An 18509-nucleotide genomic window follows, 5' to 3' on the forward strand; every position below is an offset into this window, starting at 1 on the left:
TGATATAAACAAATCACATATATATATATATATATATATAAGGGCAGGGACAAAAGTGAATCATTGTTGCAAAAATGTAAGTTTAAACTTGGGAAGTAAATAAAATAATCACAAGCATGCGCTTATTTATTTATTTCATTACATTTCAGTATTATATTTCTGATATAAACAAATCACATATATATATAAGGGCAGGGACGAAAAGTGATTCGAGTATCGTTCAATTATTTGAGACAACTAAACTGAGTCAAGCCGGCCAACAAATATGTCTGCAAGGTTGTCAAGTACTTAATGAATGATATTTCTCTACTTTTTGAGCTACCTGTGTACTTGCTCAAGAGTTTGTGCAAATTTGAGTGATTATGAACAACCAATCGAGGGATAGGTAACTGGTTCTTTATGATATGGACATGAAGTTATGTTCATATGTCATCATGTCATATTTAGCCATGTTTAATACGTGTAAAGTCCTACCCTATTATTTAAAGTTCTACTCTGTAATCCTTACAACATTAGTCAGGACATCAGATTAGAATTGAGGATCAAGTGAATACCCTGACTTTAAAATGCTTATATATGTACAATACTGTTGTATCTTTTGATGCACAAAAAACTACATAGAAACATTTTAAATATACTATTTAATACACTAATGTAACACCCACATAACCAATGGATGCTGTGTTAGGGTGCAGTATTAGCTATAATAAAAACTATATTGTGTTGTACATGCGTCTGTAATACAGTGTTATATAAAACTGTCATACATGTGTTATTTTGTCAAAATGATTCAGCTCTTTGTTGTGGTAGAGGGGCAGGCATTGTTTGATGATACAATGCGAATCAAGGAGGGATTTGAACCCCAGAATGAGTTCTGCATATGCTTCATTCTTCTCTGCTGGTAGCCATTGTAGTACCAGGTGTACCTTGTTGTGACTGTATAGATGGCCTGGTCTGACCCTGAAAGTTGTAGTATCTTTTAGCAAAGAGTACATTTGGTACTAACATACTGCATATATGCTTCATTCTTCTCTGCTGGTAGCCATTGTAGTACCAGGTGTGCCTTGTTGTGACTGTATAGATGGCCTGGTCTGACCCTGAAAGTTGTATCTTTTAGCAAAGAGTACATTTGGTACTAACATACTGCATATATGCTTCATTCTTCTCTGCTGGTAGCCATTGTAGTACCAGGTGTGCCTTGTTGTGACTGTATAGATGGCCTGGTCTGACCCTGAAAGTTGTATCTTTTAGCAAAGAGTACATTTGGTACTAACATACTGCATATATGCTTCATTCTTCTCTGCTTGTAGCCATTGTAGTACCAGGTGTGCCTTGTTGTGACTGTATAAATGGCCTCGTCTGACCCTGAAAGTTGTAGTATCTTTTAGCAAAGAGTACATTTGGTACTAACATACTTCATATATACTTCATTCTTCTCTGCTTGTAGCCATTGTAGTACCAGGTGTGCCTTGTTGTGACTGTATTGATGGCCTCGTCTGACCCTGAAAGTTGTAGTATCTTTTAGCAAAGAGTACATTTGGTACTAACATACTTCATATATGCTTCATTCTTCTCTGCTTGTAGCCATTGTAGTACCAGGTGTGCCTTGTTGTGACTGTATTGATGGCCTCGTCTGACCCTGAAAGTTGTAGTATCTTTTGGCAAAAAGTACACTTGGTACTAACATACAAAACAGAACTCTTTCGTTTAGAAAATTATTCGACATTCCCCCCCCCCACCCCCACATTGAATAAGCTGCATACGGGCCTGTTTAATGATATTATATGGACATGGCAAACTATAGTCAACCGGTCTTTTCAAAAATAGGGAGACTCACAGTTTTTCATCCTCCCCTCCCCTCCCCCCACCCACCCACCCCCCCGCAAAAAAAAAGAAATATGGAGATATGGGGGTTGAAATGAGATAAAGACAGAATCCAACCAAAGCTAGATAGCAATGCCAAAACAAAAATGTAACTAAGTACAGAATCTTGAACAATTATTGAACGCAATGGCAATTAATTCCTGCAAAAGTGGATTTTCTCCATGAAGGCTAAAAGAAGGTGAAGACATACCCTTGGACCATTCCTCTTTCTTTATCTGAGTGCAATTAAGAAAACAGTTCAGTAAGAGTAGCTCATGCAATTGGGAGAATAATGAGTTTTTGGACTGTTCAACGATGTTAGTACGTACAGTATCCACAGGCATGTTTGTAACTTTGAATTTACTTGATTCATCTCAAGGAACAATATATGACACGGCCTCGCAGGGTATGTTAGACTTGATCGGTGAGCTGCTACATCATGGTAAACTTGGATTTGAATAACAATTGAAGAGATTTTATCATAAAATATCTTTCACTTTGTCTTTTTTTTTTTAATTCCTGTTCCAGTTTCTGTACAGGTGTCATTCAGACTTCACTTTCTCAGGGAGCCTGTACAGCAGCTTTTTCTTCAGCCAGGACAAATTAACCAACTGGACTGTATTTATGACAAAACATTACAAGGACCAACTCACTCCTGGTACCGCAACGACTCACAAGTCGATGAGGAATATATTCAAGATTTTCCGAATGGAACTTTGAGATTTAAAATTGGAGAGGCCGCCTCTACCTCCGCTAGTCAACGGGAACATTTTGAAGGGAAGTACCGTTGCTGCATCTCCGATGCTTCACAAACAGTATGCAGTTCGGAATCAACTGTCTTGTTTCCAAGTAAGTCTTCAGTTTCGTAATGTATATTTCAGAAATTAAATTTGTATGCATTTATGTGTGACTGTCTGAGGTACGAACTGTTTACCTTGTTTCCTCACTTACCTGTCTTCACACAATATAGGAACTCTCGCTCTACCGTGACGAGAGTGACGTACCTGTTGGCATTGTCCGCCTCCCGATGTCCTATCCATTTTACCCAAATTTTCTTTTTAATTACGCATCGGACATCACCTTGTAATTAATAATGGTTGACTGATGTAGTTTCTACTGACTTTCTAACTAATCCATAAACAGCCAGGGACAATCCTGGAGTGCTAGAGTTAGTGCACAGCAGTGAAAGAACAGGTTGGATAGGCTTAGTGTAAATATGATATCGTTGTGCAATATAAGTGAAGTAACACTGGTTTGCAAAATATACTATAAATTGTCGCCCATTGCTTAATTTTTAGCAATTTTATGCAAATGTACCGCAACAAATGCTTCAAGGAATTCTTCAATCACGCAAACCACATTTTTATGAATAATTCGTTCACTGGGGCCTTGAAAGGCGTATAAGTACACACCTGCAATTACAAAACTTTTTCATAGATTGCTAGAAAACATCATTGGTGGAATAACAGTGCTAAATGTAAATGTATGGCCTTGCCATATAAATCAGTTCACAGGTTGTTAACAGTCTTTCCATATACGTGACTGAAGGCCTGCATTGCATATATACGTAGTGACAGTAGGCTTCTGTATAGTACTAAAACAAAATATTAGTTATGTATATAGCGCATTATAACGATGGTATCGATGCACATTTCAAGAAACAAAATGAGTACAAAAATACGGCATAGTAGAACAAAAACAAAAGATAAACGAAAGGGATCGGAAAAAAAATGGTTGGTTGAATGCGTAATGTACGGGTACCCAGGGGAACCGACCGAAATCAGCAAAAATGGAGAGGAGGGGGAGGGGTACCTGGGAGCAAATTGATCATTTGTGATGGAAACAATTGTATACATGGTAGTCTCTAAGAAGATACAATTACAGCTGGGTTTGTCGTATCGAATATGCAAAAGCTAGGTCTAACTTTACTTTTTTGTGTGTGCACACATATGATAGCCTATTGGCACTATCATGGCTATCTTTACGTGGTAAAAGGACATTACAGGATGCAGAACCCTGCATTTGTGCAAATTTGTGCACTTTTTTATGCAAATGTACCGCAACAAATGCTTCAATGAATTCTTCAATCACGCAAACCACATTTTCATGAATAATTCGTTCACTGGGGCCTTACACTGTTAGGCTCGAAAGGCGTATAAGTACACACTTGCAATTACAAAACTTTTTCATAGATCACTAGGAAACATCATTGGTGGAATAACATTGCTATGTGTCGTATATACAAAAACTAGGTCTAACTTTACTTTTTTGTGTTTGCCATGTAATGATAGCCTATTGGCATTAACATGGCTATGTTTACTTGGTAAAAAGGACATTACAGGATGCAGAATCCTGCATTTGTGATAGTACTGGCTGCTGTAATCACTCTCTCTTTAAAAGAGGTATATATACTCCCACTATCATCTTATGATCTTGTATCCCTAGTGTTGGAGGCAGGGGGGGGTGGTTGTTAAAATTGTCTGGAGGGTTGCCAAATATTTGGAAGAAAAGCAGAAATTAGTGAACATAAATTGACTTCAATAGGTGTAAACTTTAACTCCATTTTGCAACTAAACACATTTAATTTGATAAAAATTATTCAGAGGGTAGGGATGTACTGGCTCCCTGTAGAGTTGACCTCCAGAACACAAGATCCGTCCCTGGAGGGTTGCCAAGGTGAAAATTTGGTTTGACACCCAGTAAAAAAGTTTGAATATATGGGCTTAAAATGATAGATTTCACATGAACAACTCACCCTTGAAATAGCCAAGGGAAAATCCTGCTGTTTGATCAGTGTTTCCTTGTTTGATAGTCATATTTGGTGGCTGTCATTTTGTAAATCTTTGATGTGGTAGTTGCCATGGAAATGAAGCCTTTATCTTTTACTTTCACCTTGTTTATTGTTATTGATATTTTGAAGGCAGAATGTTTACAAATTTGACACAGAACCAGTGTGCTAATGAGGTCATGTTAAGAACATCGACACTTTGGATTTAGCATAATTTGCAAATCTCTGTTACGGGAAATACACATTGCAGATACAAACGAAACAAAATTTAACCATATTAAAGCAAGTGCAGCACATGTGGCTTGATGATGTCAGATTTAGACTTGGACTTTCCAGTCTTCCCGGTTGTTTGAGCAAGCCTTCTGCCTCACAAGTGTGTTTTTAAAGGGTGTGAAGACTCGCGCAAAAAGAAACGTCTAATGCCGGTAATCTGACCTAGTTTCGAATGAGGTGTAACAGAAGTGTTAGACACCACCATTGATCCCAGAAAATACACACACACAGCTTGCTACCATCGTTATTAGACACTAGTGTACAGTCAGTACATACAGCTGCGGTCAATACCCACAGCACAGTGTACAAACAATAGAGCGATGGACATCTAAGGTCCAGCTAGAAGATAACAAGGTATTACGTTTCAATAATGTACTGTCTGCATTTTGTAGCGACACACACAAAACGTCACTTGCAAGCAATGGAAAGTTAACTTTTTCAGATGGCCGCACGCAGTTTGGGGCGAGTCTTCAATGCCTGTAAGGAACATTAAAAACTTGTGAATATCTCCCAATGAAGAGATTTTTCGTAGTTGTTAGGAGGGGGGGGGGGTTCAGTTTTTGGGCAAAGTTATATCTTCTTCACTTTTAAGACCAATGATGTTGGCTGGATTTGATTTTCCTATTTAAAGCCGATCACAGTTTGTAAATTTATACAATATTTCTTATGAAACAATGGTGAGTTGAACGCCATGTTTGGTAATTGGTATGAAGAAACTAATGATTTCCTTCTGACCATTAAATACAGGCAGTAAGCTAAAACTGTCAGTTTATCAATTTTCACCACCCCTTGACCTTAACAACCGGTCAACCATTATCTGATCATATATGTATACATAGATGAAGAGAAAGGAATTGTCACAATATTTTCTTACAGTTGGTGTCCAGAAATGGGATGTCCATTCTGGTGGTAGACTTCATATGTTAGCCAATTCTGACAAATTTGACAAAACTGCTATGATCTCTTTAGAAGGAATAAACTGGTTCCTGTAGAACAATTGGGTCACTGATGATGATCTTAGTGAGAGGTAACTGTCAACTTGTATTAAACGTGGTACATTACCGTAGTTGCAGGAGCTACTGCTTATGAATGTGGTACTAGTATTTGCATGTAGAACATTTCCATCAATTGTGGATGTAAAATGCCTGTTATGTACCTATAAACTAAGCTTGGGCGATGCCTACTGTACAATGTTGGAGTCGAATACTGGCTGCCTAAATTCCCAGTAGCGTCGCAGCTCCTTTGGCATTCAAGACAGTGATTGGAAAGGAATTTGGAATTCTGCCTATACGCACGGTCAGTCCATATTTAACCAGTAATGACTATGAGTCAATAGTACACTGGGCCCATAAGTGCTCTCACAGTAAAATATAATAGGAACAAAAGTTAGTGATTTAAATTGTGCATCATACAGGTTCTCCCATTGTATGTGTGATAGAACTTTGTAAATAAGTAGGGGGGGGGGGGGGCATTAATGAATGATCATAATAGGAACAAAAGTTAGTGATTTAAATTGTGCATCATACAGGTTCTCCCATTGTATGTGTGATAGAACTTTGTTAATAAAAAAATTTGTTAATAAATAAGTAGGGGGTGGGGACATTAATGAATGATCATAGCTAGGCCCAACAATTGCTTACGCTTATTAGAATTTTTAAATACAACAGTAGGCTTATACAGCCCCCACCCACCCCCTCCCCTACCTGCAGCAAAGAATAAACCAGTGTTGTTTGTTAAGCATTTAGTTGTAACAACTTTTAGTATGGAATGCCTACTTAGTGTGAACATATGGAAATCCCCTGCTCTGCCTAGATACACAAATTTAGCGTCATATCACATGACATATTAAAAAGTTGGAACATCATATTCTGAGTTTCGGCTAGTAAAAATCCATGATGAAGTGTCCCATGAATCGTTATAGACAATGTGATAAGAATCCTACCCTTGTTTCCCTTTTTGCTATTGGAGTAAAACCTTTTTGAATCATGAGTTAATTTCTGAAGTGGTTAGGCCTCATCGTGACATAAGCTAACAATGGTAGGATAGTGTTCATTTGTTAACGGAAGATTGGAGACAAAATTTTCATGTCAGCTTAACGATTTTCTACCTGACATGGGCTATACTTTGCACAATATGTCAAATCTTAGGAGTTTTGAAAGATGTTCGGTGTCCTAAGTTAGATATGTGTGAAAATTGTAATGCAAAACTTAAGTTAGAGTCTCACTCGAAGCACAGGGTGACTGGATCTTTGTCAAATTTTGATTTGGAATATATGTAAAATATCAGCTCATTGTCATGACACCTATAATCCAAAATAGTTATTTTTGCGAATTGTCTCCCCCCCTCCCTGCCCCCACAACAAACCCCACTTAACAACAAATCAGGAGTCGCGACCCAAATGAGCGGGAATAGTTACTCAACTCCTAAGAAAGAGTGGCTACTCAGAGCGGTAAGAGTAAAAGGAACTTGCCCAAGCCTACTATATATACCTACAGCATAACTTAGTTAAAAGTTTGTGGACTTACATATTTGTCAAGGATGAATATAGTTCCTTTGTATGAAACAGGTGACTATTCAGCTAGGCTAGCCTGACTGTTTTTTGGTCTGTTGTCATAAGATTTATAAGTAAACAGAGCTAACAGCATTGTAATGTTTGATATATTGATATCCACAGTGACTAACCTCTAGTTCACTGGGATGGAACAGCAATTAAATCAGCAGGCATGCAACTTGACGTTACAGTGTGTGTTTGGTCAGAATCCGTTAGGAGATACAAAAGACAGGTGGAATTGGAGAGATCATGTGGGTGGTGTCCAGGTCTCTAATAATGTAAAGATGATGAATATTTGGTAGATAGTTGCAATGGGATGGGAGTGCAGTATTTATCTTAGGCAACTTAGCCTACATGGATAGGTTGGATGAAATTGAGGAAAAACTGTCATGATATCAGTTACCATAGAAAGCAAACAATGGACGCCATTTTATTAAATTTTTATATTTCCTCACGATCTCATAGTCCCTGCAAGGCAGCCGTGGGTCAAAATACATAGTACCTGCGATGGACGATTATTCCTCAGAACTTCTGAAATGTCCGTCAGAAATAAAAAAAATTGAGGTTGAAAACAAATTTATATGCAAAGTCTCCCAATTGTGTTAGCAATGCTAGTTACAAGCAATGCACAACAACAGAATATAGGTTGTTATGTTAATTCATAAAAAGGATGATGTGATTACAAAGTGTCCTGTTTTGATTAGTTTTGGTTCTTGCTGGTACATGTCAAAGTATCGTTTGAGTGTTACACTAATTAGTGCACTAATTAATGAACTGATAAAGTGTTTGTCTAGCCCATACTTATATGCTGTTTCAAATTATAGGAATAAGTTCACAACAAGACACATATTCAAACCTTTGCAAAAAACACAAAAAAAACAGTATGGTCATTCCTGTACTATTAGCTTAGGAATTGTGTAGTGCTATATCCAAGCCAGGTTTACAGTAGAAACTCCAAGCACTCCTAATTCCTCCATAGCACAAAATCACTGCAAAATCCTGTGCATTTTTTTAGCAAACTGGACCTTAAATTGAGAGTGCACATTCACACCATAAAATCCATCGTTTATGGACCCAAAAAGGGATCATTCGAAGTGAATATAATATATCGGCTGAAGAGTATCGACCTTACAGTATATATTACCAATATTGCATTTAAAATTTTGCCTAATTTATATAATAATCATAATAGTTAGCAGCTATGTTTAGGACCACAAATGTGGGAGAAACCCACAGGTGCCTATGGATTACAACCTACACGTGGAGTGTTAGCTCAGTGGTTAACACAGGTGCCTTTCAATCATAAGGTCCCCAGTTCAAGTTACTCCCAGATTAATGTATGTCGTCCAGTTACAGAGTTTTTGACAATTAAGAATTCATAATCATGGATGTTAAATATGAAGGTAAGAGACTGACTTCGGTCAGCTTGCAGCTTTGATAAGCCAATGACGCTTCTTCGCGAGTTCCTGCTTGCAGGAGGATCTAAAATACATACACGTCGGGTGGCTTCCAATTCAACATTTTAACTCAAATTTGGAATTTTATCAATTTAGAAAGTCATTTTAGATGTGAAAACCGTAGATTGCTCTTGGATGAAAAACCCAACTTACTATGACCCGGCGGGGTATCCAACCCAGAACCTCCCGATTGCTGAGCCTCATTTTAGAAAAATCCACGTGGCCATGGTATGTGTTAGTATTCATAGGGTTCGTAGTGTTGACTTTTACTTTATTTTGGTACACGTAGTATTGGGTCGGATAGTGTGAATTGGTCGGCATACATTTTAAAACTTGCATTGGCTTCTCTTTCAATTGCAAGGAAAAGGGAATTTATTTAATGATTTGGAGTGACTGTTGCTATAGTAATATCACATAACATCATAGACGGTATTGAATCCAGCCTTTGGTTATATCAGCTAGGTAAATTGTCCGTGAAGGTAAAGAAAGAGGGTCGTGTTCATAAGCAAGTAAACAACGTGCTTCATCAGTGACAGTAAGTCCTCTATGAATGATACTGTGTACTGCACAACCAAACTCTGTGGCTTTCAGATCTGCTGGGCACATTTCCAAGAAGAGAACTATATCCTATGACAAGTTAATAATACAATTGCATTGGATTATTCATGACCCACATAAATCCCAGGTCTTTTCATGTTTTAATATATTTTGACAGGAAGTGATCTAAATGCTCTAACTAGAAGTGAGTATGTAGTAGTAGTAGGTTACATAGTGTGCAAGGTCTGCAGATCAATGATATGGACGTTCATGACAGAAATTTTACAAATCGTGCAATTACAGATTGGCATGATTAGTATCGTTTGCATCTGTGTGAGGCAATGTCAGTCAATATGTTTATATGGTTGTCATTTGTCGGTACTCAAGTTACAGAGTTAGGAAGAACTCTATATTATGCACTGCCATCATTGAAATGATCTTAGTCTTAAAATTGCATTTGAAGTCCGTCTGTATTTACTATCCTTTCAAGAGCTGGAGTCCGTTTCTCGGGCCGTGTCCGTTTCTCGAGCCGGAGTCCGATTCACTCATACAGTATATATGCCTATGGCCAGATACTGTATAATCTTGTTGTAAAGGTAAAAGTGCAATAAGTCTGCTTTCCGTTACTTGTAATAATGATGACGACTCATACTTAGAATCTTTCAATTGAAAAGTCATGGTAGACCTAAAAGTAACTTCCTGTCTCGAAAGTAAACACTATTGATATGAAATGCACAAATCAGAAAAAGACAGTAATGCTTGGAAGTTGATATGAATGGCAATCAAAACATTAGCCATGCGCTTATATCCCAGCCTGCAAAAAGTATATGCACAGGCAAAAAAAGAGAAGTTTAACAAATTATATGGTGGGTTTGTGTGTAGACTGATCGGGTTAGAATTTATCAAGTGCACGCAAGATTAGATAAAATTTTGAAAGCCAAAAACAAACAAGCTACTAGACCCCAGAGAAAAGCTCCCAATGGGTAATGCTTTCCTGATTCAAGCCACTGTACCGCTTAAAATATCGAAGAAACAGAGACAGAAACTGGCGGCGATGAACCAGCTCTCCATTCCAGGTGTACAAATACCAGCTCCAGCACCACCTGCCCCAGCACAGATTCTGGTTCTGTCATCTGTTGCACCAAACTCCAAACCGACAATTGCTCATCTGACAATGTATGTACAGGTGGGGGCAGGGAATAAAACTGTAGGTCTATAGCCAAAGGCCAAAAGCAAAATGGAAACTTCTTCAGCCCAAATAGACCCATGTGTCTGCATAGACAGAGCTTCTGGGCCACACTGAGCAATTTGAGGATGGGGCTGGGATTGGGGGGGAGGGGGCATTCGAGTGGTTGTTTGGGGTAGTTGGGTGAACTACGTTTCCGGTTAAACAATCAGCTGGAGTTTTCAGTAACAATTATTGGGATAATATATTTGCTCTCTTTGGATAGGATTTTTTCTGCAATAGAGTATGGTTTTAACATGGTAATATTATAAGAGAAATGATTGCCTCTTTGTGTACAGTTGAATAAACACACCTGTGTAAACAATTTACTTGGTGTGTTATTGGTATTCTGCAAATAAAGTTTCATCTGAGTATATAATAAAGTACTACAGTAATGGTCATAAAAAAGAGTTGGTATTATTATCCTGGAAATGTTTTACCAAAGATTGTTCTGACATGATGCTTTGGACTTGCGGGCAAACTTGATTATATAGATGGGATGATTGCATGATACAGAAGACATTGACTGTGATTAGCTTTGAGTATGATCTAACAGATAAGTGCAGCAATGTTGTGGTCGCGGTCTGGGTCAAAGTTTCAGTTACGAGGGGCACTTGGATAAAACGTTTAAGTTTGGATACATTGCATCCCTTGCTTGAGCAGTCTTTCATAAAGTTAATAAAGACATGCTCTATGTTTACTCAAGGACTATATAACTCAAATAGGAGCTGTTTATTGTAGAAATTACCATATATACACAGATATATACACAGATGAATAACAAGCTGTGAAAGGAAGTGCAATAAAAACCTTGATGGGCTTAACTTTGAAGTAACAAGTACAGGTATATATGAATACCACTCTATACTGACCTAGCTCTCATATCATGCTTCAAAGCACTTGTATTGACTCGTATAAACAGTTCCTTAAGCTTTACACCTGATAGAAATTGGGAGGTTCACACTGTCCGATATAAGTATGGCATGAAAGTACAGTAATTTAGATTTAGATAATCATATTGCTGATGCATATAATCATATTCTTCTTGCCACCGGGTACTACTTTCCAGCTAGCTGAACTGTATGTGCTATGCAGACTAATATTATAACGAAAGGTGCAGATGAGTCTGTAATTAGCTGAACCAGTTATAAATGAGAATAACAAGCTTCCACCTAAATCCCTTCAGACTGTTTAGATGGAACATGATAACATTTTGGATCTATATCTGCTAGGACCAACGATATAGAGCTGCATTGGACTCATGGTGTCGGTATTTAAAAGGAGGGATCTGGTTCTTTGGGAAAGCATTTGGGACAACCAGCCACCTTTAAATTATTAGCTCACCCTCATATGTGGCAATGAATATGAACATGCACGCGCAGCTGTTACTGTAGTCAGTATAGGCCCCAAATGATAGCACGCTATAATTGCTAGAAGTTTTCAAAAAAAAAAAAAATCCTGGAGTTCTTTAATCTCCAAATTGTTCTAAGGCATTTTTAAGGAACACATAAGATGACTGAATGTCCCAGTGAGGAAAATTTCCTCAAAGGTTGTAATGAAAGCAGTTTAAGAATTTTGATCAAAGGTGACCATATTTGAATATCTAGCATATTTGGGGCCAATACAGCATACCTTTAAAAATTTGTCAGTTTCCAAGGCAGCTAGAACATAGAGGTTTTCATCTGACATGTCCTAACCATCCTACGATAGCTATCTGATGGCTTGGCTATCATAGCACATTATTTTTTGCCAACATGACTGGTTAGATTTTGAGCTAGAAGCACTAGCTCAAAGGTTAGCGTAGCAATACTCAACCGAGCTTTGCTACGGAATGTTCTTGTTTCACACAGGATTTTCTGAAAAGCCTTAAATCGCCTTCAGTTCGCCATATTTTTAGACCATCAGTAAAGTTTATTTCATCCTTGTCAACATCCAAGCATAAACAAAGAATGATGATTACTCAAACGAATGCCAAACAATGTCACTACTGTAGGTCAATTTAGGACTATTTTCGCCGGGACGGTTAACCTCTCAGGCAGAGTACACTTCTCTAATTGGGGTCTGGTACCTGTAGTTTGGGGTTTACAAAGGATGAAGCACACAAAACATGAATAGGATTCAGATTACTGTAGTCAGTATAGGCCCCAAATGATAGCACGCTATAATTGCTAGAAGTTTTCAAAAAAAAAAAAATCCTGGAGTTCTTTAATCTCCAAATTGTTCTAAGGCATTTTTAAGGAACACATAAGATGACTGAATGTCCCAGTGAGGAAAATTTCCTCAAAGGTTGTAATGAAAGCAGTTTAAGAATTTTGATCAAAGGTGACCATATTTGAATATCTAGCATATTTGGGGCCAATACAGCATACCTTTAAAAATTTGTCAGTTTCCAAGGCAGCTAGAACATAGAGGTTTTCATCTGACATGTCCTAACCATCCTACGATAGCTATCTGATGGCTTGGCTATCATAGCACATTATTTTTTGCCAACATGACTGGTTAGATTTTGAGCTAGAAGCACTAGCTCAAAGGTTAGCGTAGCAATACTCAACCGAGCTTTGCTACGGAATGTTCTTGTTTCACACAGGATTTTCTGAAAAGCCTTAAATCGCCTTCAGTTCGCCATATTTTTAGACCATCAGTAAAGTTTATTTCATCCTTGTCAACATCCAAGCATAAACAAAGAATGATGATTACTCAAACGAATGCCAAACAATGTCACTACTGTAGGTCAATTTAGGACTATTTTCGCCGGGACGGTTAACCTCTCAGGCAGAGTACACTTCTCTAATTGGGGTCTGGTACCTGTAGTTTGGGGTTTACAAAGGATGAAGCACACAAAACATGAATAGGATTCAGATTATAAGACAATTCAAGCTGTCTGTTATTTGGCTAGAGAGCACTTCACCTTCTTTTAGTGAATAATGGACACCCCAGAGGATTAAACGTTTCCAAGCAACACATTCTGAAGCAACCACATTATTACTGAAGTTGTTCCCTGCTGCACCAACACATTAATTGAGCTGTATGTGTCACACACAGTCACATTAAACTGCATGCATGGGCAGTGTGTAAAAGGCGCACACTTAGGTACTGTATGTTAATTGTACGTACAGTAGCTATGTTGACATTGCGGGCAGCGCTTCATGTTGGAGACAATTGTTGGAATTATGACGAGGTCATGACCAGTGAAGTTCTGAAGTAACACTTGATTACTGAAGCTGGTTCTCCTTTGCACCAGCACATTAGTTAATTAGTGAATTAATTAATTAATCAATCAATTTAGATGTATGTGCCATTCACATGTCAGTGACATTAAACTGCATGCATCATCAGCGTGTGAATTATGATGAGGTCATGGACCCAGTGGCTGCTTTTAACCATGTTTGGCTCAGGTTATAACTTGTTACAGTCATGTTCCTGTATTTAATAGGTACTTTTATGTTTTAGACAGGAATATTATCATTAAGACTATAAACTCTTCAAGTTTAACACCCAAGTACCAAAGTTTGGCCAGTTTTTGTTTGCTTTATGTTGGCTCACCGAGGGCAGATAGCATCTCTCTATCATTGATACCTACTGTATCTCTATTTAGGTTTAACTTTATAAGTGCTCAAACCCTTAAAATCACATAGCTAAAATGTATTGTCAGTAGGAATACGTTTGGTATGCTCATCTTACAGTTTTTCATGCTCTTTATAATTACTAATAATTACTAGGTATTATAATTACTAGGTATTATGTGATACAATCACAAGCATTAATTTACACATAGGAGCCATGTTTTTGTCGGGCGTTGCCATTTCCTATAGATTTATATCACATTCGAAAGCATATGGTGGATTGAGTAGTTGGATAGTTAGATCCAGAAGGAAGAGGGCTTGCAATGACCCTAGAGAGGGTCTAGGGGGTCGAGGGGAGGTGAGGGGGAGAAATAAGGGGGAATGAGGGGGGATGGGGGCAATGCAAGAATGTACCAGTTTGTAGGTAAAGGTTGATGGGAGTGCATATTTATATGCAGGTAGGTAAATATGATTATTCATAAATGTCCAAACTATTGAATATCACAGTTGAATGTTGAATTGTGTCTCTTCTTGGTTGGATGCACAGAAGCAATCAGCATGCACATGTCAACAAAAGAGGTAGATGTGTGGTGTTGTCATCGTTGCAGTATTTCTGGACAGCTGTTATAATATTTGTATAAGCAGTTTAGTCAGCTATCAGATTTACTAGTGACTTTGTGATTGTCAATTTAGAATTGAAAGTTGTAAACCGATGGCACCAGTCTAATAGGTAGACAAGATACCGATGTCACCAGTCTTATAGGTAGACAACATACCCTCTGTTGATTGCCATAACCACTCCCATTTCCACCTCAAGACCCTTGTGAATGATAGGTATATGGACAGTTAACATAATTAATGGATTTACTTCGCTCCTCGCTTACCTGTCTCGCCACAACCGTAGCACCCTCATTCTACCGCGCCTAGAATGTCCTGGTAACCTTTTAACACTGTGCACCCTCTGTGACCCGGCTTCACGGGTCACTGCCCATCCTTCTCATTCTACCAACCAAAGCGTCTACATCGTTTTTTTTCGAGCGGATATTATTCCATTGATTTCTGTCCAATTTTGGTTCCTAGAATCGGAAATTTTTTCCACCTTCTGTTTGCTGAAGCATTTCTAACCGTTGCAGCCCGATAAGTATCCTTTTCCTATTCTTGGGAGGTTTTTTAGGGCTGGTTTTTGTTAGCGGCGCTCGCGCCATTTTTTCTGTGCAGAAAACTTGCGTGGGTAGCAGTTCTGCGATTTGTTTACCGTAGTTACGCTAGTTCCCGCCTTTTTAGGCTACACACGCTATCACGCTTTTCCCTCACCCACTGTTTAGTTGTTCACTTTTTGTTGTTCACTTTAATTCTCCTGCCTTCATTATTCGTTATTTTCATTATTTCGTTGCCTTCTCTCCTCCCTGCCCTTCGTTAACTTGCTAGTTAGTTAGACATTTGTGGGTCGGCTTAGGCCTAATTGTTACCATTGTAAGCCGCGGGCCTCTAGCTGAGGCACGGTGTTAAGCATAGTGTGTTTTCCCACAGATCTTATTGCTTCTCTCCCCCCTTTTAGCTTCCCTCTCCTATCGTTTTGTTAGATTTTTTCTTCCTTAACCGGGGTTTTTCAGTCATGTCCAGAAGCCAGTTGAAGTGCGTTAACTGCTCTATGTTCCGGCCAGGGAGGGCCTGGGATGAGCACGATCTCTGTCCCAAGTGCCGTACGTGCACAAGGAGGGACCCCTGCCTAGTGTGTATCAACTTCACCCCCAACCAATGGCTAGACATTGATACCTGGCTAGCAGGCCAGAGAAGCAAACTTCAGGATAAACTCGACCTGCTCCCCAACCCCAGTGGGTCCCGAACAACGGGAGACCGAGCACAGTTAGGAGAGGAAGAAGAAGGAGAGGTGTTGGAGAGGGGCCCAGTAGGGGCCGAGGAAGAAGGAGAGAAAGGGAAAGAGAGAGAAAGAGAAGGAGAGAGAGAAAGAGAAAGAGAGAAAGAGAGAGAGAAAGTGCCTCCCACGGTCCCGGCAACGTCCGGATCAGTCATGACCAAGGGGAAAGGCAAAGACAAGGGCAAGGCTCCGGCCAAGAGAAAAGTGCCCAAGAAAAAGTCCGGCCTCGCCGGCACCGAGAAGGCTTCCCAATCTGGGTCGCAGAGAAATAACCCGCCGGAGAGGCAGGTGCCACGGGCACCGACAAGCCCAACTCGAGCTCCTTCCGGGGCGCACAGCAGAGAGCCAGAGGCCGGAGGATCGCTGTCCAACCAGAGCCGGTCCCGGAGCGGGGACAGAGAACCACAGCCATCACGATCCCCAGCTGGGATCCCCGACCGAGAGAGCAGAGGAAGGAATCCCTCACGCAATCCGGCCAGACGGGACCGCACCCGATCACGGTCCCGATCCCCCAGACGAGGTACCAGGAGGGGATGGTCGCCAGCATCAGACCAGTCTTCCGACTCCTCCGATGATGGATACCGTAGGGCTAAGAGGAGGTATCGACCACACAAACAGCGTCACGAGGAAGAGCCCTCGTGGCTAGCCCAATTGACAGGTCTCCTAAAGCCGCTCTTCGAGAGAGAACAACAGAGAGCCGAGGCAGAAACAGAAGCCGGGAGCCAAAAAGCGGCTACAACGACCACTGCGGTCCCGGAACCCCCCCTGGAACCGGAGGCAGTCACCCTCGGAGAGGACACTCTGGACTGCAGAGCCTCCGTAAATCTATCGGGTCTGGAGGACAACTCTGACGTCCCCCCGGAGTTCGACCCTTTGGAAGAGGAGTTCCCAGGCATCTTCGAGGAAGAGGAAGCTCCCACGGCGGGAGGCAGTTTACCCCCGGAACTAACCACGCGGGTGGCAGAAATCTTCCGCAAACACCTTGGGTTCGAAGACACTCCCGAAGTGACAACTAAACCGACCCGAGTTTCCAAACTCACAGCCACAGGGGAGACCTCTACCCGTCTGAAATCTACCATTCCAGTCGACGCCTCCTGTTATGACAGGTTTGAGGCTATCGCGGACATAAAGAGATGGACCGCGTTCCCGGCAAAAGCGGAACGAGCCATCAGGGTCCCAGACGAAGCATGGAAAACCCTTTTCAAATGCCCGACCATACCGCAGGAGGCTAGAGAAAAGCTAAGGTCCGAGCAGGGCTCTTCCTCCTCACACATCTTCAAAAATCCTAGCCAGAAGAAGCTAGAGGAGCTCCTAGTTGATGTCGACCTGGCCGCACGCTCCGGAATGAAGTTTACTTCTGTTCTCATGCTGACCGCGGAGGTGCTGATGAGATATCACCAACAACTTCCACAGGACGATACCTACGTGTCCAGAAACGAGGCAGGCCAACTTTTACTACTCCTCGGACCGCTTGTGAGACTGGCCTTCGACCAGTTTGCTAGAGTCGCTATACGTTCAGTCAAGGCCAGGAGGGAAAACATCATCTCCTCCATCCGCTGGCCGTCCGTGGAAGCTAAGGAGAGAATGCTAGCCCTGCCCTCCTTGGGAGACGACCTCTTCGCTGGTAGCTTCCAACAAAAACTCCAGGAGGAAGTCTCACGCAGAGAGACATTAGCCAAATCGGAATTCCGCTCCTCTGAGAGATTCAGGTCAAGACCGCACCGCCTAAGAGAATCTAGACCAACCAGAGGAGGCAGAGGAACCCCACGGGGCAGATCAAGAGGAACAACTAGCCGACCACCTCGCCCGTGGGGAACACGAGGCTCAGGCAGAAGCCCGGCGACGACCCGACGGGACGGCGACCGCTCGTCCACTAGACCACCGTTTGCCGCCCGGCCCTAGGGGTGCCCACCTCACCACGGCAACGCCGCAGGTGGGGGGAGATTGTCACTTTTCATCCAGCAATGGGACATTTTGGGCGGGGACAAGTGGGTATTGGAGACGATCTCACAAGGGTACAAGACAGAGTTCACCTCCGCCCCGCCCTCCGGGGAGGGGGGAAGACCTACTCCAATACCCACCGACCCCGTCCAACAAGCAGCACTAGAAGGGGAAGTATCAGCCTTGCTGGCAAAGCGGGCAATTGTAGAGGTGTCGGGAGAGGCGGGACCCCTCTTCCGCTCCTCCCTGTTTCTAACACAAAAACGGGACGGGTCTTGGCGCCCGATCTTGAACCTAAAACCCCTCAACAAAAATTACGTAGAACCAAAACGTTTCCGTATGGAGACCCTAAATTTAATCCTACCCCTGCTCAGAAAGGGCATGTGGGCGGCAAGCGTAGACCTACAGGACGCCTACTTAAATATACCAATA

The 18509-nt window shown here is 41.0% G+C and overlaps 2 protein-coding genes across 3 annotated transcripts in view; both read left to right on the plus strand.

Annotated features, from left to right (window-relative positions):
- Window positions 1-18509, plus strand: part of LOC139966738 (protogenin-like) — a 131421-nt gene that overhangs the window by 23765 nt on the left and 89147 nt on the right. For both annotated transcript variants that reach the window (XM_071970058.1, XM_071970057.1), the window contains exon 2: window positions 2392-2712. In XM_071970058.1, the coding sequence (XP_071826159.1) occupies window positions 2392-2712 (321 nt within the window). The remainder of the gene's footprint in view (window positions 1-2391; window positions 2713-18509) is intronic.
- On the plus strand, window positions 14676-18038 carry LOC139966736 (uncharacterized). Its single transcript, XM_071970055.1, has 2 exons — window positions 14676-15398; window positions 15871-18038. Exon 2 carries the CDS (start codon window positions 15873-15875, stop codon window positions 18036-18038), a length of 2166 nt encoding a protein of 721 aa, XP_071826156.1. The 5' UTR covers window positions 14676-15398; window positions 15871-15872.

Source organism: Apostichopus japonicus, chromosome 4 (genome assembly GCF_037975245.1).
Source record: "Apostichopus japonicus isolate 1M-3 chromosome 4, ASM3797524v1, whole genome shotgun sequence".
In the NCBI taxonomy this organism is placed as follows: domain Eukaryota; kingdom Metazoa; phylum Echinodermata; class Holothuroidea; order Aspidochirotida; family Stichopodidae; genus Apostichopus; species Apostichopus japonicus.